Genomic DNA, 21307 nt, shown 5'->3' on the forward strand with positions numbered 1-21307 from the left:
CCTTTGGCTTCTCATTTCGTTTTGTTTGTTTTGGCTTGTTTTGTTTTAATAGATGTTATTTTTTTAGAGCAGTTATAGGTGCATACAAAAATTGAGAGGAAGATAGCGGGATCTCCCATATATCTCTTGCTCTGACACATGCATATCCTCCCTCGTTATTAGCATCCCACCCCAGAGGGTACATTTGTTACAACTGATAAACCTACATCAACAAATTATCACCCGGAGTCCATAGTTTAATTAGAGCTGACTCTTGGTGTACATCCAATGGGTTTTAACAAATGTATATATATATATAGTATCATACAAATATGTAAACCAAACCAAACCCTTGAATAATGTGGTGGTTAGGGGTGCCAACCCCCCACACACTCAAAAATCCACATATAACTTTGACTCTCCAAAAACTTAACTACTAATAGCCTACTGCTGATAGGAAGCCTTACCAATATCATAAAAGATCAATTAACACATATTTTGTATGTATATTATATACTGTACTCTTACAATAAAGTAGGCTAGAGAAAATAAAATGTTATTAAGAAAATCATAAGGAAGAGAAAATATACTTACAGTACTGGACTGAATTTATGAGAAAAAAATCCGCATGAAATGGACCCATGCAGTTCAAACCTGTGTTGCTCAAGGGTCAGGGGCAGCTTGCCTCCAGGCAGACTCCTGAGGGGGGAATTATTTGCATTAATTCATTGATTGACCAATTAATTCAAGACACTACGCTCGGGACCTAGCACTGGGGTTCCACGGGTTCAAACTAGAGCCAAGCTGATGGAAGCCTTGGGTCTCCTTGGCATAGTGCCTGTGTAGACATGACTGTATGGCCACCTCGGTCATCTAGCGTGACATCTGTTTCCCCATCAAGACCCGTTGCCACGAGGGAACGACTGTGTCTGGTGGCTTCTGCATCACCAGCTCCAGGCGCGGTCCTGGCAGAGAACACGCGGTCATTTAATCCTCGAGCCTGGGATGAACGTGCAAAAGGTCTGTGAACTTTGAAGCCGTGGAAAAAGAACAGTAAGGAAATAAGATCTGGGGGAAATTGAAATCAGCACAGTTTTTATTTTTTATCTGTTTACACGTGGAGAACAGTTTGGTTTTTAAGAAGATTCAAATGTGCCATGTGTAATTTGGGTTGTTCATAAAATTATTATGTGTGGTGCATTAAAATGAAACGGATGGTTTATTTAGGCCATCTCTCCCGAAATACTACAAGTTAAAAATGTGTCATAGATAGAGCCAGAAAGACGCTAAACTCCAAGGAATGTAGCATCTCTTAGTTTTGGTTGTTTTCTGAGGATCTCACCAAAATGCAGAAACAGAAACGAAAAAGAGCAAAGCGAGCACGGTCACAGCTGAACACAGCGAGTTCTTCGCCACCTGGTAACCCGGGCGTGTCAGGTGGTTGGAGACTAAATCGGGCCTCGAATTCTCTGCAGCAGCTCCTACCAAGGAGGGCGGTGTGCGGGTCCCAACCCCCTGAGTCCGGCCCGCCCACCAGTTGCTTTGGCCAATGGGATGTGGCGTGAGTGCCGTAGGTGAGTCCAGACCTGGCAGCAGGTGCCTCCTGGCTCGCTCCCACGTAAGGAAGCCCAGGCACAGGAGGCGAGGCACCACGAGGGGAAAGAAACCCGGCCGTCGGCGGCAGCACAGCCCCCAGACCTTGTGGACAGAGGCCATTTCAGCCACCACCACCCCGCCCCCCTCCCCGCCCCGCCACTCCCCGCCCCTGCTCCAGCTGCCTGAGCGCCCAGCAGAGCGCCTGACTCAGCCCCGCCCAACCAGAACTGCGAGCAAGTAAGAGGGCTCGTTTTTAAGTTGCTAAGTTTTGGAATCATTTGTTACACGGCAACAGATAACTGGTGTATATATAGGAAGGGTCTCTTTTCAGAGAAAGTTTGACCTCCAAAACTGTTGTGGTTCTCAAGGTCAAAGAGGCATCGGGGCCAGATGTTAACATTTTTTAAATATCCAGACTTCTAAATTTGCCCTTGTTTTTCTTCGTCCTGAGCCTTTTGAGTCGGCTGAAACAGTAAGTCGATGGAACCCCAGTGGTAGGTCCCGAGCATAGTGTCTTGAATTAATTGGTCAATCAATGAATTAATGCAAATAATTTCCCCCTCAGGAGTCGTGAAAGGGTGTAAGCAGCCTTCTGCCTGGAGGCAAGCTGCGCCTGGAAGGTGCGTAGTGGACCCTCTCTCTGGGGCACTTTCCTGGTTTGAAATCGGCTCCTTCCCCTCCAGGGAGGCCTTGCTCCCAGCCACAGCAGTGGAGCATGGAGTCCTGGGGAGTCTTCCACCCACGACTGTGCCAGAGTGAATCTCCATCCTGGCTCTGTTTCCTGGAAAGCTTGGCCCGCCCCACGGGGTGAGCAGGCTGCAGCAGCACGTTGGCAAGGGCGTGCAGGTTTTGGAGGGTGGTGCTGTGTGCGTGTGGTGGTGGGGAGGCTGGGGGAGGGGGCTGGAAATAATGCCATCCTTTGGGGGCTCCCCCTCCAGCCAGGTTTGGAGGCGAGCCCGGGATGGGCCCGCCAGCCTGGGAAGCATGCGGAGCCCATGATCTCCCAGCCGCTGGGGCCTCATTGTTCAATAAGGAGATTATGAGATCCTGCACAAGTGGCGTGGTGGGGGGCTGTCTTCAGGCCAGCCACGGGCCTTGTTTTGCACACAATGACTGTGTAGTGCAGCCCGGTCAGGGTCCACTCTGGAAGGCGGCGACTGCCTCAGCCTTTTTGGGCCCAAGTTTGCTGCATGGCCACCGTGGGTCAGCTCATCTACCTCCCTTCCCATCCAGCTACCTGTCCGTCCTGTTGGAAAGCCCAGGGGCCCCCACAGAAACGGCAGGACCAGGCTCAGCCCACTTCCTGACACAGGGAGGGAAGAAAAGCATCCTACACACCAGGACCGTTATTGTTCTAGAAGCAGCAAAGGTTTAAAAAGCCAGTCTTTCTCTTTGAGGAAGTTCCAAGTTATGAGGGATTGTGCTCGAACCACCCAGAGTGGCTTTGTGGAGAGACCTGGTGCCTATTGGAGGAAGAGGTGCCTTGGGGTTAATCGCCTCCGACACCTTTATGCTCTGGGCTAGAACAGAGAGACACAATAAAGCAATCGCTATGGAATCTCGGTAGGATGCTGGGGTTGGGGCCTGGAACTGATGCGTGCTTTACTCTGGTTATGTTTTAGTGGGCATTTGCTAGATATTGCTGGTAAATCTCAAGAGACGGCATTTAACCTATGGTATGGCTGAACCCATGTAAGAAAATATTTTGCAACTAGGGTTTTGAACAAATTCGTAAACTAAAAAAAAAAAAAAACCGAAAACAGAATAGGGCACCTGGGTGTCTCAGTCAGTTAAGCGTCTGCTTTTGGCTCAGGTTGTGATCCCAGGGTCCTGGGATGGAGTCCTGCGTGGGGCTCCCTGCTTGGTGGGGAATCTGCTTCTCCCTCTGCCTCTCCCCCTGCTGGTGCTCTCACTCTCTCTCAAATAAATTAATTAAATCTTAAAAAAATAAATTAATAAATAAAACAGACTAAGTGGGGTTGTATTGCTGAACTTGGAACTTAGAGGCAATAAAATATGCTGGTGAGGACCTGGGCCACAGAGCTCAGGTTCAAATCCCAGCTGCACCGCCAGCTAGCTGTGTGACCTTGGGCAAGCTACTTAACCTCTCTGGTCCTCAGTTCCTCTTCTGTGCAAGGAGGGTAATGACACGACTCATTTCAAAGGATTATTGTGAGGAATATATGTAATAAATGCACATGAGGAGTGGTTAATACAGGGCCAGGCTCAGACTGAGTGTTTAATAAATGTTCATTATTCGTATTATGAGTATCAATAACCCTCATGTTTTCTAACTGAACCATAAACGGAACCAGGGTTTTTTTCAGGAAAATAGTGAACTTAACGGGACTTAAATGCTGTCTAAAGTGGTCACGAAACAGCTTCTCGTAGAAAGCTCTGAGGACCAGCGCCCAGCACTCTGCCGCTGTTGATCCCGCACAAGACCCCCGCATTATCCTCACTTTGCACCTGGGGACACAAAGGCTCAAAGGGGCTGGGTGACCTGTCAGGGTGAGCTCATCTGTCATTAGGGCAGCTTACTGCCTCGGTTGACATGGGATGCACTTTGACCGTAACCATTCGTCCCCTTCCACACGAAAATGGGACTCATTCATTCATTCGTTCACGGGTGTCTGTGGAGAGCCCATCGCCTGCGTGGCGCCTGCAGTCCTGTCTGTGTGTGCGTTCGCGCCTGGGCCCATGTTGAAATGTCTCCCCCACACCCTCCCTGCCCTGCCCCCGTGGCCATGACGCGACCTCCCCCATCAGCTCCCCGTCCAGCGCCGACGCCCACCTGCGGTTCCCGGATGGCACCGGCCTCTTGCAGACCCCGCGCTGGGACGAGCCACAGAGGACCTGTGCCCTGGAGCAGATCTGCGGCGTGTTCCGCGTGGACCTGGGGCAGATGCGCTCCCTCCGCCTCTTCTTCAGGTGAGAGCCTCTCTGGGCAACTTCCTGGAAGGAGGCTGGTGGTGCAGGGGTCCCGGCGGGCGGGGCTTCGGGTCCAGGGACAATGCCCGCCTTCCCAAATGTTTGCTTCCCGACATCACTAAGCTGGGGGGCAGTGGTACCCCACGATGGCTGCTCCCAGGAATTGGGTCGGGGCAGCTACCAGCCTCTTCCACCTGCCCTCAGGGTGACGGTGGCCTGCCGTGGCTTCAGACTCTGGCTTGGAGAACAGCCAGGTGGGGGCCATACAGAAAGCTGCTACAGGCTGCTCCCAGTTACCCACGGAGAGGCTTTGCAGCTCGGCCTTTGTGTGCAGGACGGGGCCCTGGCTTTCCGGAGGGAGGCTCCCCTTTCTCATGGTGGGCAGACCAATAGTGTCCTGTCTCGTGGCCACATCAAATCTCTCCTGAAAAGCACGGCAGCCCAGCCTCAGAATAGCCCCAACCGAAGACCTGTGCTCGAAGCGGGTGTGTCCCCAGAGGGTCCCGGACCCAGAGCCACATTCTGGCTGTTTACGGAAGGGCAGGCAAGGTTGCACTGATGGCCCTGTTGGACGTTCAGTGACTTTCCCTGGACGATTCTCCCTGAGTGAGAGGAGGAGTCCCTCCCAGACCAATGGAGGAGGCTCTCTCAGTGCCCGCCCCACCTGGGTTCAAAATCTGATTCCACCCAATGCCATCCACCCCTGGATCTCCCGGACAGGAGGGAGCATACGGGGGAGGGGACCCAGGGCCTCTCAGGCAGCCCAGCAGGGAGCGAGGGCAGTCCTCCTTCCCAGAGTCCCCAGGAGAGGGCTATTTTCCTTCTTCAGCCAAGCGGGTGGTGGGTTCCTTGTGGGTGTAGTGCTGTCCCCCTGCAGCCAGCAGCCAAACTCCAGGGGCCTTCCTGTTTCCTGCCTCTGAGGTCAGTGATAGGGGCCTCTGATTATACTTGGAAATCAAAGCCGGGGTTTCCATCTTCATTGCCCCGTTCCCTTCCCCTGCCGCGGCCGCCCAGCGATGAGGCCTGCACCAGCGGCCAGATGGTCATCGCCAGCCGCGAGAGCCAGTTCAAGGTTTTCCATTTCCACCACGGCGGCCTGGACAAGCTGTCCGACGTGTTTCAGCGCTGGAAATACTGTGTGGAGACGCACCTCAAGGACCAGGTAGCCCAGGGGGCGGAAGGGCGCTGCCCCGGGGGGGGGTGTCGTGAGGTCTGCACCCTGCGGCCAGACCCACCCCCTGCCCTTCCCGCCCATGGGGGGGATCCAGGGCTCCGCCCGCACAAAGGCCTCACAGGATGTGACCTTGGGGGCCCCTGGCGGTCCATGGTCGCTGGGGGGCTGGCAGAGCGGCAACTTCGGATCTGAAGCAAGCCCAGGTCTTCTTGTAAAGTCAGTGCTTTGCACTTGAAAAATCATGTTTTGACAAGGCTTCCTGCCATATTTTGCTCAATCTACATACAAATGTAATAAGAGCTCTTTAATTATCTGTTCAAGATACTGTATGTGCTTATTAGAAAGGGGCTGACTTTAAGATCCCCTTCCTTCCCACAGAGCCTCCTGCTGGCTCTCCTTATTACAGTAGTATGGCTTGCTTTTCCCCCTACATCGAGCAACCTTTGATTTTTGAATTAAATGTCAGCTGCAGTTTTGCCCTGGATTCGTGACTGCCCGTGGAGACAACCTGACAGGCGGGCTCCCTGCTCGGGGAACAGCGGTCCCTTTGTTTGTGGCCAATCACATGTAATTTATTGTAGGCCCTCCCGGCAGAGGGAAGTTGGGCCGTTCGAGGCATTAATTCCGTTTTTTGCGGCCGGCTGGGGGTCGCGGGGAGAGTGGGGGGGGGTCAGCCGGGGGGGGGCCATGGTCCATCAGTTGGTCGGTCAGTGGGAGTGGGCTGGGGAAGCCCAGCGACCTGGGAAACCGATGTTAAGATGAAGGTATTTTCATTTTAATTGCATCTAATTACACTTGCCATTTAGGGGTCTGTATGTGGGGAGAGCGGGTCCCCCTCCTTTCGGGGTGTGGTGGGGTGAGAAGGGGCTTTTCTGTCCTGGGGAGAGCGGGCTGGCTTCGGGGGCCCGCCCGCCAGGTGCTTATCTCCCGGAGTTTCCGGACTCCATCCGGGCCAGCAGGTCACCGACGAAAAGACGTGCATGCAGTTCTCCATCCGACGCCCCAAACTGCCCTCCTCCGAGACGCACCCTGAGGAGAGCATGTACAAGAGGCTGGACGTGGCAGCCTGGCTGCGCCACCTGAACGAGCTGGGCCAGGTAGAGGAGGGATACAAACTGCGCAAGGTAAGCCGGGGGCACCCAGGGCCGCCTCCCGGGAGGCTGCCCCCTTGTGTGAACACGCCCGCCCGATAAAGCAATCAAAGGCTCTGCGTTGAAAAGGAAACCTCGGGAGCGGGCTTGGGGGACCCGGAGTCGGGCTGCATAGAACAGCTCGCGGTGAAATGCAGCGCTTCCAAAACCGGGATTAGGCCATGACGTGAGAACGACACGTTAATCTGAGCGCCACACCAGGGTGGGCATTGACATTGAAATGAGCCTGGCTGTGTGCTGTATGGGAATGGAGGGCCGCCACTTTCCCTCCAAACATGTGCAAATCACAGCGACCTGAATCAAGGCATCAGCTGTCACCAAGGCGCAGCAAAGCCCCCGAAACACAAATCTCCGGGGGCTGGGGGTGCTTTGAGCCGCCCTGTGTTGGCCCCTCCCCAACCTCGGCCGCTTCCTGCAGGCCATTTTCTTCGGCGGCATTGATGTGTCAATCCGGGGGGAGGTCTGGCCCTTCCTGCTGCGGTATTACAGCCACGAGTCCACGTCGCAGGAGAGGGAGGCACTGCGGGCGCGGAAGCGCCGGGAATACGCCGAGATCCAGCAGAAGAGGTAAGGGCCGCCGGCCCGGCCCGGCCCCCGGTGGGACTCAGCCGACCCGGCGATTGGCGGTGCAACCCCGCACTGATAATATGTTCCGTGACCCAGACTTTCTTTGGAAAATGGGTCCCAGGCACGGAGTGATAGGCTTGGATAAGAGCCGGCGTTATCCCCGGCGCTCCTCGCTCCTCAGCGCCGTGTCAGTGTTTGAGAGCTCGACAGACTGAGCTAGGCACCGACGCCCCGCCGGGCACGCTGGGCCGGAGCCGACGGCTGAGGTCTCTCTCGGCCTGGCTGAGCGCGGGCCACGGCCCGCTCTGCTCCCCGACACTGGATAACCAGCACCCCCAAGTTAGTGGGGAGCCGGAGGGTTTGCCGGCGGCAGCAGCCCAGCCCCCATCAGGAGCAGGGGTGGGGAAGGACGGGCCCTGCCTGGAGCGTGTGTGTGCATGTGTGTGCGTGCGTGTGTGTGCTTGCATGTGCATGAGTGCGTGTGTATGCGCGTGCGTGTGTGTGCGTGTGCGCACGTGTGTGCAATGCGTGTGTGCTTGAGTGTGCATGAGTGCGTGTGTGTGCTTGCGTGTGCATGTGTGTGCGCGTGCGTGTGTGCATGAGTGCGTTGTGTGCGCGTGCGTGTGTGTTCTTGCGTGTGTGTGCGCGTGCGTGTGTGTGCTTGCGTGTGCACACACGCATGCGTGCTGCTCGCGGAGCCCCCGGCCGGCGCTCTGCTCTGTGCCAGGCTCTCCATGACCCCTGAAGAGCACAAAGCGTTCTGGCGCGACGTGCAGTTCACCGTGGACAAGGATGTGGTTCGGACGGATCGGAGCAACCAGTTCTTCCGAGGCAAAGACAATCCGAACGTGGAGAGCATGAGGTACCTGCCCTCCCCAGCCAGCGAGGGTCTCCCGGAGGGGAGGAGAGCCCTGCCCCCCCCCCCCACCATTCCACTTCCTCACCTGCCACTCCGGGTCACCTTACCCCTCGGGACTCCGCCGGCCTTCTGGGAAGAAAAGGAACAGCAGCAGGGGCGGGGTCCAGAAGCAGAGGCTCATTAGCTACTTTAGGCAACATCAGTCCATGTCTTGTGGCTGGTCCCTCCCCAGGGTACCAGCAAAGCCTCCCATCCCTGGGCCTCCACCAAGCCTGGCTTGCTTGGCTCCCACCAGCCCTGGATGAGCCTCTCTCTGAGCCTCCCAACAGGTGGTCCTCTGGCCCATGAAACCACACAGAGCCCGAGACTTGCATCTCTGACATTCTACCACCTGGCAAATGATGGCACAAAATTCGCAGCCCGTACAAATGTCCCTGCGCACCCACCCTTTGTCACAGGCGGGCAGCCACCATTAAGAAAATCAGACCCATATACTCTCTTTCCCCTGCTCTGGAGGTTTGGGCCTGCCCAGGGGCTCCTGTAGGCCACTCCATTTCCCTAGACCCTGAGGACAGTGCCCTGAGGGCTACCTTCCTTGCCCTGAGATCGGGGTGAAGGGGGCGCATCCTGGCAGCCTGGGGTCTCCAGCCTGGGCGACACGCCATCAAGAGCGCAGCAGGGGTGGGCTCACTGACTCCCTGCTCTCTGCCCTGCGTCCCCAGGAGAATCCTGCTGAACTATGCCGTATACAACCCAGCCATCGGCTACTTCCAGGGCATGTCAGACCTTGTGGCGCCCATCCTGGCCGAGGTCCTGGACGAATCAGACACCTTCTGGTGCTTTGTGGGTTTGATGCAGAACACGATCTTCGTCAGCTCTCCTCGGGACGAGGACATGGAGAGACAGCTGGTGAGGCTGGGCCGTGCGGGTTAACAGTGTGCTGGGGGAGAGTACGCTGCCTCCTGCCCTTGCTGCCCGAGGTCTTGGTGGCCACGTATGGCATGGCTGCTATGGGTCAACAGGCAGAAAAAGCCAGGGTGGGCGTTGCCAGTGGGGCCTGGGGGCTTAGCCGTGGGCCTCTGCTAAGGCCAAGCTCCGTGGGAGGAACACATGTTATTCCTCAGTCCCAGGACACCTGCTGCCATCCCCACCCCATGCCCCCTGCAGGCTGGGCTGTCGGGGGAGGCCCCTCCCCTGGTGGAGGAGTGAGGAAGGGGAGGCCCATCACACGTGGCCCTGTGCTTTACAGGATGGGTCCTCAGGTACATCTGGGCTGCTCCCTGCAAGGCTCCAACACAGGATGCAGGAATGGGAGGGGCTCCTGAGGCCCCCTGGACAGTCACCACGCCCCATTCCAGGCCCAGGCCTCCTGCAGTGCCCAGCCAGCATGCCCCCTCCTCATGGCCTCCCCTCACCTGCACAGACCCAGCAGCTCTGAATGTTGGAGGGGAGGGGGACAGGCAGAGCTGGTAAGGCAGGGCCGGGAGCCTTCAGTCAGCACTCGAGGCAGCTCCTGGGTGTTCCAAACACCTGCCGAGTGCCGGGTAGAGGGCACTAGGCTGTGGTCTTGGCTCTCCAGTCCCAGAGAGGACCCCAGCCGGGAAGCTGACAGAGACGGGAAGTAGGCAGGCAGGCGGATCAGGCAGACGCCACAGCACACGGGATGTGCCCAGACTTGGCCGAGCACAGGTTCGGGCAGTGATACTGTGCGGCCTGGACTTTTGGGACCGGCCATGTCAGGAGCGATGGGGACGGAACTGACCCGAGCTGGGGTCTGACTGTGGATGGGAGCCGAGCACAGCAGGGGGTCTGAGGACCAGGGAGCCAGGGTCCAGGAGGTGTGGCTTGGAAGGCCAGGGGACGTCCGCGTGGGGTAAGCGGGGGTAGGCCGCATGCGTGGTCTTGACGCTGTGCTGGGCCGGTCAGAAAAGATCCTCAGACTCAGCCCCTCCAAGGGCCCCAGCGGCTGTCTCCAGTGGGAATGATGGGTTGCTTGTGTGGGAGGGGCCTGTGAGTCACGGAGCCCTGCCCCAGGTCCCCCCCACCACACACACACACCCCACCCCCAGCTGCCCCCTCTCTGCATCGGCCCTGTGATGTCAGGTTTCCACGGCACCCGGGGAGGTAATTATGGGGTCTGACGCGATTGGCTCCTGACGGGCTCATGCAGCACGCGGCCCCGTGACTCATTAGCTGCCAGAGATGGATATTCTCAGGGCTCTGAAGTCAGCAGCCCAAGCCGGGCCCTGCCAGAAGGAGCCTCGATCTCGTCCCTCACCCACGTCACTGGGTGGTGACCTTACGTGCAGGAAACGAGCACCCTGAGGTTCAGAAATGCCCCCTCCCCGCTCTAAGTCAGCTCTGGAAGATGATGGTTCTTGGCGATGGGAAGGTGGTTGGACTGGGGGTTCCGTGCATGATCTGCTCGCCCTCCCCAGGAGGAGGGAGCAGCAGAAACCGCCCTGTGTGGTGGCTGAGACCTGGGGAGCCTCCGGTCCACAGCAGGGCAGCATGCTCTGCCTGCCCTGGGCTGTGCCTCCAGAACAGTCTGAAATCTGGGGTGAACTAGCCAAGACAGGTGTGAGTCCGACTCCAGCAGCAGAATAACGTAAGCCGGTGCAGACGCTGCCGATGGAGGCCCCGTGCTCGGCACGCGTGCTTCTCGGGCTGGGGGCCCGAGGAAGGGTCTCAGTGGGAGTGGGCACCTTGGGCAGAGCCTGGGGGCTCACTGGTCCTGGCCTCACCCCCAGCTCTACCTGCGGGAGCTGCTGCGGCTGACACACGTGCGCTTCTACCAGCACCTGGTCTCGCTCGGTGAGGACGGCCTGCAGATGCTCTTTTGCCACCGTTGGCTGCTGCTGTGTTTCAAGCGCGAGTTCCCCGAGGCCGAGGCGCTGCGCATCTGGGAGGCCTGCTGGGCCCACTACCAGGTGAGCCAGGGCCAGGCGGCCGCACCCTGCGGGGCCCTCCGGGGTCCCCTCCTCCGCAGCCCCAGCCCCCATAACCCACACACCCCCACCACACCAGGCCCCTGCCTTCTCATCGTCCCCGGGGGCTGCCTTCAGATCAACAGCTCGCCTCCCAAGTAACTGAAACAGATGCAAATTGCCCACTGACTGTGCTCATTACCACATCCTGGGGCCCAGCTCCCTGCTGCCACAACCAATCAGTGTGAGGGTGACATCGGTGAGGGCGAGCAGGCCCCCTGCAGCCCCGGCCACCAGGCCCTCCTTCCCTGCTCGCTCAGGACTGCGCAGGGAAAGAGCCTGAGACCCTGCGTCCCCGTCAGCCCCTCCGGAGAGCCCAGGACCCACCGTTCCTCCCCAGATTTCCACTGCAAAGCCCCCAAGAGCGTGCGTCCCTATCCCATGGCTTTAACACCCAACTTAGCAACAAGTTGGCCATGTTGAAGGATGGGCAAGTCTCTCTGGATCCATCAGCTTTAAAAAAAAAAAAAATAGTATTGACACATCCGGGAGGTGGCCAGGATCCTTTCTGCAAGAGCCGGCTCTGTCCTCGCCGTGGAAGCCGGCAGCTTCCATTAGACAGACCTCAGAGGTCGATGGGACGCTGGGCCAATCTGCAGACACGTGAGCTGGCAGGCTCCACTCTTGCTGGTGTTGCAGGAGGAGCTTCTCGGAGGGCGGCAAGTCCCAGGAAGCCGCCCTGGTGCCCCAAGCCGTCTCCGTACCCGCCCCCTGGCCCCGGTCTGGCTCTGCGGCCCGGCCTGGATTAATGTGCTGGACCGCATTTGGCCACATGGGCCCCGCCCCTGATGACATTAATGGCGCAGGGGTGGGGAGGGGCGGGGAGGTGGGAGTAGGCTACTTCCTTGGGAGTGAGGGCCATGGGAGGGGGGGCTCTTTTGAAGTGACCCCTGAGAGAGAAAGGCTCTATTCTATCTGTTTACTACTCGTGTGTCTGTGGGGGCTGGACTGCCCCAGGCCTGTCCCGTGAATGGAATTAGTCCTGTCCTGCTGCCCAGCCCTGTGTGGGACATGCCTCACCCCTTCCTCCCCACGTTTGTCTCTGAGAGGAGCTGCACACCCCCCTTCCCGGAATCCTGCTGTCTCCCACCCCGGGCCGGAGCGTTCCGAGCCAAAGCAAGAACAAATCCATTCTGGATTAGTTCAAAGGAAGGGGCCAGGCAGCCCGAGGCCCCACAGCCTGGGGGACAGTCTGTCCGGAGCAGGCAGGGCGCGGGGCATTGCTGACTCTGACCTCAGCAGGAATTGTGGGCTCCGCCCGGCTGGCCTAGCTGTTCCGTCTGGCCGGCCGGTCGACATTGGGAGACTAAACATGGGCTTCCTGGTGCTCCTTACTCTTCCTCTGCCCTCGGGGGCCAGTGTGAGTCAAAGGCAGCGCCCCCTCCAAGCATCCGGGCAGGGGAACACACAGGATGCGCCCCAGTCAAATGCCAGCCGATGGAGCGCCAGCTTCCTGCTGCGCGCCTGGTGTTGCTGGGCAGTGGTGTGAGGTGGTCTCCAAGGAGGGCAGCAGGGTCCCCGGTGGAGTCCTCGAAGAGATAGTGAAAGACAGCAGGATCATGGTAACCCCTCCGTGGGGGCCGTCAGGAAGCTGTCTTGCTCCTCTCTGTTAGGATCTTCTCGATTTCTTAGCAACAAACCTAGGGGTCATCTCTGGGACAAGAGTTGGGATGTTGAGCCTGGAGGGACGAAGACACTGACCAGAGGGTAACTGCCAGAACGTTCTTTCTCGCTGGCCTGTTCCACAACCCACTGGGGCGTATTCGCACCCAGCCTCTGCGTGCACCTTTACGAGCTCTTCTCAGCGCCTTTATGAATAGACTTCACAATGAGCGTGGGCCAGCCCTCAGAGGACGCTGTGACGGAATGCACCCAGAGGGCTCCCCAGCAGCAGCCCGTGGGTAGCACGAGCTTGTCCCCTTTGCATGTCACAGCAGCCTTTGGGTGTAGGTACTGACCTTGGCCCGTGTGCGGTGGGGAAACAGGGCAAAAAAGGCTTGCGGCTTGCCCAGGACCACATGAGCCCAGACAGCCTCACCCCACAGCTCTGCACTCAGCCTCCACCTGGGGCCTTATCTGAACCCTGCTCTCCTCCCCCTCAGACGGATTACTTCCACCTTTTCATCTGCGTGGCCATCGTGGCCATCTACGGGGATGACGTCATTGAGCAGCAGCTGGCCACCGACCAGATGCTCCTGCACTTTGGAAACCTGGCCATGCACATGAACGGGGAGCTCGTTCTCAGGAAGGTGAGTGCCTGCCCCTCCCCCAAGTGGCCTCACCCACTAGGCTTGCAGAGCCCCGCCCCTTGGCCACAGAGCCCCGCCCACGCTCCAAGCCCCGACGCGAGGGCGGGGCTTGAACGCAGGCCCCGCCCCGTGCGCTCCTGGGGGCGCTCCCTGCGGAGGCCACCGCACAGGGCTAGTCCACCACCAGGCCCGGACACCGGGGCCTCCTTCGCTGCGTGGAATGAACAAATTATCCGGCTTCATAGACAGCCCCCCCCCCACCTTGGGGCACCTCACTCACAGCCCAGAGCCAGGCAGATTGAGAAGGCAGCTTTGGGGGAGGGCCGTCGCGTCTCATCCAAGGCAAGTGGAAGGAAGGGGCACCACGCTGAGCTTGGCCACTCCGCACTTCCCAGCCTCCTGCTGGCGATGGCCCATGTGAAAGCTCTGTAGTGGTTTTCGGGGGCTGTAAGGAGCGACGCAGGGGCCAGCGGTCTCGTGGGTAGGAAGTGGGCAGGGCGCTGCCCACGACAGCGGGAACGAAGCCCGCGGAGGCTGAAAGGTGGAGCCGCAGGGCGGCCGGAGCGCTGGGGCATCCTAGCTGGGGGGCTGAGTCAGAGGGGGCAGACCCAAGGGCAGGGACTGCCACTGAGGCGGGCCCCTGGGCTGCCCTTGGCCGCCTGCTCACCCTTCGGATGAAGGCCTTTGGGAGCCTGCCCCACCTCTCCACCCCCTGTCCTCTCTTTGCAGGCCCGCAGCCTGCTGCACCAGTTCCGTCTCCTGCCCCGCATCCCCTGCAGCCTGCACGACCTGTGTAAGCTGTGTGGGACGGGCATGTGGGACAGCGGATACATGCCTGCCGTGGAATGCACGGGCCACTACCCGGGCTCGGAGAGCTGTCCCTACGGGGGCACGGTGGAGACGCCTTCGCCCAAGCCCCCCAGAGAAGGCAAGAAGGGCCCAAAGATGCCTCGGGAAGGCTTCGGTTTCCGCAGATAGGTGGGGCTCCCTGCACTGGAGGAAGGTGGAGGGGACCTAAGCAGAGGTCCTGGGCACGTGGGAGGGGGTGGGGATGGGCATGGAGGGGACAGGGGATGGTAGAGAAACGTAAGGAAAAAGACTTGGGGCGACAGGAAGGGAACCTTTTCGTATTAATGACGTAAGCAGAGCCTCGAAGTGACTGAAGTAAGACCCACCAGCTGCCCAGAGAAAAGTCACCTCCCAGAACAGTGGGGCCAGAGTGCGCGGCCCTCCGGCCTGGAGAAGCAGGCTGCTGGCTTCTCGGGCTGCCTGCCTGTGGTGGGTCTCAGCGTGCCTCAGGGACTCTGCCGCTGCGTCAGCAATGGGCGGCACTGCCGGGCAGCGAGAAAGGAGGAGAAGGCCTGCTCCCGCTGCAACACAGGGAATGCAGAGCAGAAGGGGGTCCCGTCCAGGCCTGGGACATCTTTGCAAGCTGGACACGCCTCCTCATTGGGCCCCATTTTCTGAGCGGGCCAGTCTCAACTTTGCACAGCTTCAAAGCTAATATGAAGATGTCTGTAAGAAAAAGAAAAATCCTGGTGACTTCACGATAGACAAGTGTAGGAGCAGTTTGAGGGTCTGAGAGGCTGGGGGCTCTTCAGTGTCCGTTTACACATTTTATACTTCTGGTATGTGAAAGAACCTGCCTGCCGCTGAGCCCGAGCCTCAGGCTGTTGGGGGTTGTTGGACCCCTCTCCCGTAGTTGGGGGGGTGGTTCTACATGAGGATCTCTGTTTAAGGTCAAGCTCACCCAACACAGCAGTCTGCTGGGGGCCGCGTGGGTTGGGCTGTGTGTGCGCCGGCAAAATCTCCACTGTCTGAGGGAAGTGGGACTGCATTAGCTGAGCACCTGAGACAGAAGCATCCAAGAGGCCTGGAAGGACCCCCGCTTCCCTGCAGGGCCTGCACCGTGTGACCGGGGGCCTTCTCAGGTAGCAGGGCTCAGTGGCGACCCCATAATGTAGCCAGCACTCAGGACAGCACTCCCACCTCCAGAAGATTCCTGTCGGTGGCTCCTTCTGGGATTTAGGGAGATGGACAGAGGAGGGTGTGGGAACTCCCAACCAGCTGGAAAGCATCCAGCCATCTGCACAGAAAGCCACTTCTTGAGCTGGTGGGCTCTCAGGGGCTTGAATCCTTCCCTGAGTCCTCCTGCACACCCGTGAAGTGCTGAAGGTCGTCGTGGAGACACCGCCTCGACGGAGGCTTCTTCCTGCTCTCCACTCCTGTCCCCGGAGAGCGAGCCACGCTGCAGGCGCCACTTTAAAAAGATATTTATCGACAGAAGAGAGGAAGTTACCAGCCTCCTCCTTCGAAGCTTATCTATTCTCCATGAGCTCAAGTCCTCCAGCATCTCCGAGTTCCCAGAGCCTTCTGGGGAGAGCCCCCTGGAGCCCCCTCAGTCCCCAGATCCTGGGGCGCTGGCCGCTTCAGCCCTGCAGCAGGGTCCAGGCTGGGTGGGGTGGACTTCTCACCTGCTCTGCGTCTGGGAAAAGGGGATTGCCTTTCTGTGCTGGCCCCCATCTGCTGCGGAAAAGGCGCTGCACCGATCCTGCGTTGGAAACCGCCTCCCTGTGAACGGAGTGTTGGTTAACCACCGCGCTGCAGCAGGGCTGTGTGATGAGTAGCCCCCAGACCCATCTCCCGCACCGTCCAGGGTCAGCAGTTTAGACTGGGCACTTCTGGTCTTGGCTGGGTGTGTTCCCAGATCTGGCTCAACTGTTGGTTACATCCCAGAGGGGCTGCTCACGTGTAGAGCTCAGACCTGGCGCCGTCTCTTGCCTCCGCGCTGCAGGCTCACCCCGGTCAAGGCAAAGGAGGAGAGAATGCACAGGTACCTTCCCAAGCCTCGGGGGAGGCCACTCCTGCTGTCATCCCATTGCCAAAGCGAGTCCCATGGCCGGACTCAGCATCCAGGGGTGGGGGAGTGGACCCCTCCCTTTAGCAAGAGGCGCTGCGCAGTGACGGCAGGGGGCTGGGGATTCAGAGGGTGAGGAGCTGGGCTGTGGGTACGTCTGCCACCCTCTCCAGGAACTTTTGGGGCTCTCCATTCAGGGGGCAGGACTTCTCCCGGGAAGGCAGGAGATGCCCAAGGGGCAAGAGGATGCTCCTCAGCTCCCCCTGTCTAGGAGGTAGCAGCCGTGCATTTTTCTGAGATACCTTGTGCCTTTGGGCTGCTGTGTATGTGCGGGAGGGGGTGTCCAGGGATCCCTTCACTTTGGAGGACCCTGGATACCAAGCATTCACGCTGAATCTCCCAGCTCCCACAGCTCCCCAAGACCCCGTACCAAGTGCCACCCTGCCCTCACTGCTCCCGCCTCACACCCCTGTGCTGAGCAGGGCCCCGGAGATCTACGCCTCTCAGAGCAGCCAGAATCTCAGAAGCCGAAGACCTGGTTGTGTGGGCTCTTTGAGGAAAGGCTGCTCTGGAGGGCTGGGGAAGGCCTGCCTTGCAGGACTCCCTTAATCTGAGTGCAATTAGAGGAAACCAGCCAAAAACCCTGCAGCCCCAGGATTATTCCCAGCCAGCAAAAGGCATTAGGGTGATAATTCCGTCATTAGACTTCTAGCCTTCCCACCTCCCAGACGTGCAAATATGGGATAATCAGCCCGGCATGACCATCCTCGGTGATGCTGCTTATTTAACCCATTTTTTTAAATGACACTTAATGTTATTGGCTGGTGTGCGTGTGCGCGCATACTTAATTTCCCCACTGCTAATGTCTGTGCTGACGTTCCAGGATGTCGCCGGGGCCCCTGGGAAGAGAGGGAGCCTTTGATATGCTCCTCCTGGCATAGACAGGGCAGCATGGCAGGGACTCACCGGCCCAGGGAGGGTTCACGCTCCCAGGGAAGAAGGGGTGGCAGGAAGATGCTGGGTCCCGGGAGGGTGGGGGACGCACAGGGTGGCGGGGCTGGGGCCTGGTTAGGTGCAGAGGAGAACAGTGTGCTCTTCCAGAAGGCTCCAACTCGAGTCCCAGCCAGGAAGACTGGGAATCCACAAGTTGTGGGAATTGGTGTCCTTGAGCCCATCAGTGGGGGTGGAATGGACGGGGTGGGGAGGGGCCCCAGCCCACCTCTGCAGAAGGGGAGGGTCTGCAGTCCAGGAGGGGAGGCCCGGCTCCATCGGAGAGCACACGCACACCAGCTCTGTCCGCACGCCATCAGTAGGCATGTGGTCCTGGTCCGCTGCATGTCAGGCAGCACGGAGGTTTTCAAATCCGGGACCTCGGGCACGTGTCCTTTGAGTTCTTCTGTAAGAGCCCAGCCTGAAGCCCCATCCGGGGAGCGCATCTGGGCAGGACAAAGCTTCTGGTCCTAAGACGGAGGCTTCTCCCAGGCTAGGTGGCGGTGGCTGGCAGAGGTCAGCCACACTGATCTTTGACGGGTGGACATACGGAAATGGGGCAAAGACTGGGGGCCATCATGGTGGGGGGTGGTGCTCTGTGGCTTCCCCCTCGGTTTTTGTGAGGTCCCTCCGAGCTCTCGTGGCCGTTTCTTATTTGGTAGACAGCCCTTGGAGTGTGGCAGTCCCCGGGATGATGGGAATCTGCTCAGGGCAATGCCCCGCGGAAGCCTCGGTCCTCCATCTGGCCTCCGCTCCCCTGCAGGGAGGCTGGCCGGTGTCAGGGACGCCAGGGTTCACCCGGCGAAGAAAAGGAAACTTCTTCCAGTCTGTCTGCCCAGCAGAGGCCCCTGGTGCCCGCCCAGTAGGGAGGAAGGAAGAGGCGTTCCCCCGGGAAGACCCACATACACGTGCAGGGGTGTGGACTGGGCCAGAGGAGGTGGCCCGAGGCCAAGGGAGGGACGCGAGGCTGGACATGCCACATCCCCAGAGACTTTAGGGAGCCAGAGAGCCCAGGATCCCATTAGGCCTGTGTTTCTAAGCCACGTGACAAGGCTGGCTGTCCCTTGGAGTGGAAACATTCTGTCTCTGGATGTTCCTGGCTCAAAGGGAATGGCCCCCAAACTAACCAGTTTTTGTCCTCCCAAATTGTGAAGGCTGAGGCCAGGGCTCCCCCTAGGGGGTGAGCGGCGTTGAGCCTCAGTTTCCCCACCTGTAAAATGAGAAGGATGACGCCCACCCACGCACCCCACTGATGGCCGGTGTGAAAGCTCTCCTGAGGGTGGTTTACCAAGCCCCCTGGGGCCTCACCCGCCACTCAGGGAGGAGACTACCGGCCTTGGCCTTCAGCAGCTTTGCCCGAGAGTGGCAGCGTGTCCCCGACTCCGAAGCTCTCGCAGCTTCGGGAGTCAGCAAACCCACTCCCTCTCATGCCCACCTTGCTGCGCATACCCAGCCGACAGGAAACCTCTCTGTGCCTCTTCTCTAATGTTCACCCCATGCCACCCCACTCCTGCCACCAAGAAAAGTCAACCATGAACCATAACCTCAGCGCCCCTGCAGGATGTTCATCTCTTCAGCAGGAATGTGGTCCGTGCGTGCAAGGTCTTCCCCCTCCACTGTGAAAACCACCCGAGCGGGGACTCTGGCCTCCCGGGTCAGTGTTGTTGGACCCAGGGAGGGGCCTCCCTGGGCCTCCAGGGAGCAGGGCAGGGGCGCACACACCCTGCAGGCATCTGGCCCTTTAAATACATCGCATTGAATTTCTAGGTGGGAAGAGAACCTACCAGATTCAAAGAGAGCTCAACCACAGGGCCCTCTTCCCTCCAGCACTTCTGCTTAGAGGGCAGGGCTCTGCGGTTGAAAGAAAATTTTACCGAAATGTCCCCCATTATCAACAGATTACTGTTGTCCATGGCAAGCAGTTCTTTCTCTGTGTTTTGTGGATACAGTCACCTGTCAGTCAAGCCCTGCCCCCGGCCCAGCACTGGTCACCACAACCCCCTGGTCACCATGACCCCAACAGTGCTTCCGGCTCCCATGGATTCCCCTTAAAAAGTAAATAAAATCACATTGACAACAAATGGATGCTGTTCGGCGCCTCCAGAAGGTCCGGTGGGGTTTGTTAGGCCCACACGTGGCAGGCTCCGGTGCTCAACACAGAGGGCCCCCCACAGAAGTGCAAGGAAGGCCCGCAGATGCTTCTTGGGGGTTCCGTGATGGGGGAGGGGCAAATGGCCGGGAGCAAGGGCGGCTCCTGCCTCTGCCTTGGAGAGTTAATGAAAGGCTGGGGAAGGCCTATGAACCCCCAGCAAGTGGGGGCCCCCGAGACCGGCCCCAGCGCCTGGAAGCACACATAGTGTTTTGTTGAGACTCCGCTGCCAGGGTTCCAATTTCAGGAAAAGCTGGAGTCTTGCATTTGAGAACTTTTGTAAGGAGGGAAACGAGGTGAATTTGACCTTGTTGTGGGGGGGTGGGGGGCATGAAGCTGAGAAGCTGTGTCAGCTCCTCTCACCTCGCGAGCCCTCCGAGCCCTCCGAGCCCTCCGAGCCTTGCTGCGGGGCCAGGCCCGGGCACTGGGGGAGGGTGGGCAAGGGGAGGCTGAGGGTTGCTCTCGGTTCTCCTGGAGCACGGTGGTGGGGTAATGGGCTCCCAGCCCTCATGGCAGCACCTTTGGATTTCAAGCTGGTTTTCCACTGTTCCGTGTGTACCTTTCCATTCTTTGTCTGCAAGGGGCGGAGGGCAAGTGCAAAGCTCTCCTGGGTGTCTCAACCGTGGGTGTCTTGTGTCTGCAGGGCCCGCCTCACCCTCCACCTACCTGGCCTTGGCTGAGATGTCTGAGAGCCTCGTCAGCCCGTCTGCATGCCAGGGGTGCCCCTGCCTGAGGCTGGCTGGGCAGGTGCCACTGGGCGGGGGCAGCAGGACAGGCGATGCATCAACCCTGCATGGCTGGTGGCGCCACGTAGAGAAACCTTGGTCCCTTTTGGGGGATGGATGTGCTGTTTCCCCGTCATGCTGGAAAGCCAGCCCCTGCCTTAACCTGGAGGGGCCGGAATCTGAAGCAGGCAGAGATGGGGCCTGGAACCCAGGGGCCAGAGCAGCTCATCTTCCGGAAGGGATGGTGCAGACCCCACAGCTCAGCCCCACAGAGGGAACCCCCCGCCATGGGGCCGAGGACTGTCCCCGGCCCCACCCAGAAGGGCTTTTCAAACCTGTAGGGCGGCTGGCTCCCTGGGTCTGGTCAAACCAGGATGTACCAGCAGGATGTTTGTCTTTGCTCCTCTCTGTCCTCCCCTAAATAACAACCCAGTAGTCACGGCCACAGGGACAGCCAAGGGGACATGCTGCCCAGTGAGCCAGGCTCTTCAGGGCCAGCCCCGGAAAGGCCCAGCCCTCTGCTTTCCTGCGGTCCCGAGGACCTGGCCTGGGACCGGCTTCTACTGCGGTATAGACAGCCATCCACACCGCACGACGTTTCTACCCCTGCTAGCGACAGAGGGGATGTTCCTGGGGGTCTCATTCACCTCAAGGCGAGTGGCCATCCTGTAGGGAGGCCTAGTGCCATTGCACTGCACTGTGGACCTGCCCCAGCCTGAGCGAGGACAGCAGGTGGCTGGGGTTCCTGGGACAGGCATACATGTGTCCTGCAAACCCTCCAGGGAGCAAGGACAGGCCGGTCAGAGGCCCACACCTTCGGGGCCCACGGGGCAAACCAGAGGCACCCGGTGTGTGAGCGGCCTCCCCCCACGCTTCTCCACCCGTGTGACTCTTACCGCAGAGCCCCAGGTGAGCCAGACATGTCACATCAGGAGCCCCGGTGACCAGTTCAGTCTGTCATTCCTGGTGTCTGTCCTTCCCCACCCACCCACCTAAGGACATGCAGCGAGCAGGGATGGGAGGGGGCTCGCGCCAAATACGCGGGGCGCTTTCTGCTCCTGGCCCTTTGTGGCCACGGAGCTGCCCTGAGTCC

General features: G+C 59.1%; 1 protein-coding gene across 4 annotated transcripts in view; it reads left to right on the forward strand.

The window, feature by feature from the left end:
- Positions 1-19421, forward strand: part of TBC1D16 (TBC1 domain family member 16) — a 75153-nt gene extending 55732 nt beyond the window's left edge. For 3 of the 4 annotated variants that reach the window (XM_081804326.1, XM_081804327.1, XM_081804329.1), the window contains 9 exons: positions 4345-4506; positions 5521-5668; positions 6637-6804; positions 7250-7398; positions 8126-8260; positions 8980-9166; positions 11008-11187; positions 13347-13493; positions 14223-19421. In XM_081804326.1, the coding sequence (XP_081660452.1) occupies positions 4345-4506; positions 5521-5668; positions 6637-6804; positions 7250-7398; positions 8126-8260; positions 8980-9166; positions 11008-11187; positions 13347-13493; positions 14223-14471 (1525 nt within the window). In that variant the 3' untranslated portion in view covers positions 14472-19421. The remainder of the gene's footprint in view (positions 1-4344; positions 4507-5520; positions 5669-6636; positions 6805-7249; positions 7399-8125; positions 8261-8979; positions 9167-11007; positions 11188-13346; positions 13494-14222) is intronic. The other variant, XM_081804328.1, reaches the window with a different exon arrangement.
- The last annotated feature ends 1886 nt before the right edge of the window (positions 19422-21307 follow it).

Source organism: Leptonychotes weddellii, chromosome 15 (genome assembly GCF_054177405.1).
Source record: "Leptonychotes weddellii isolate Sample4059 chromosome 15, ASM5417740v2, whole genome shotgun sequence".
In the NCBI taxonomy this organism is placed as follows: domain Eukaryota; kingdom Metazoa; phylum Chordata; class Mammalia; order Carnivora; family Phocidae; genus Leptonychotes; species Leptonychotes weddellii.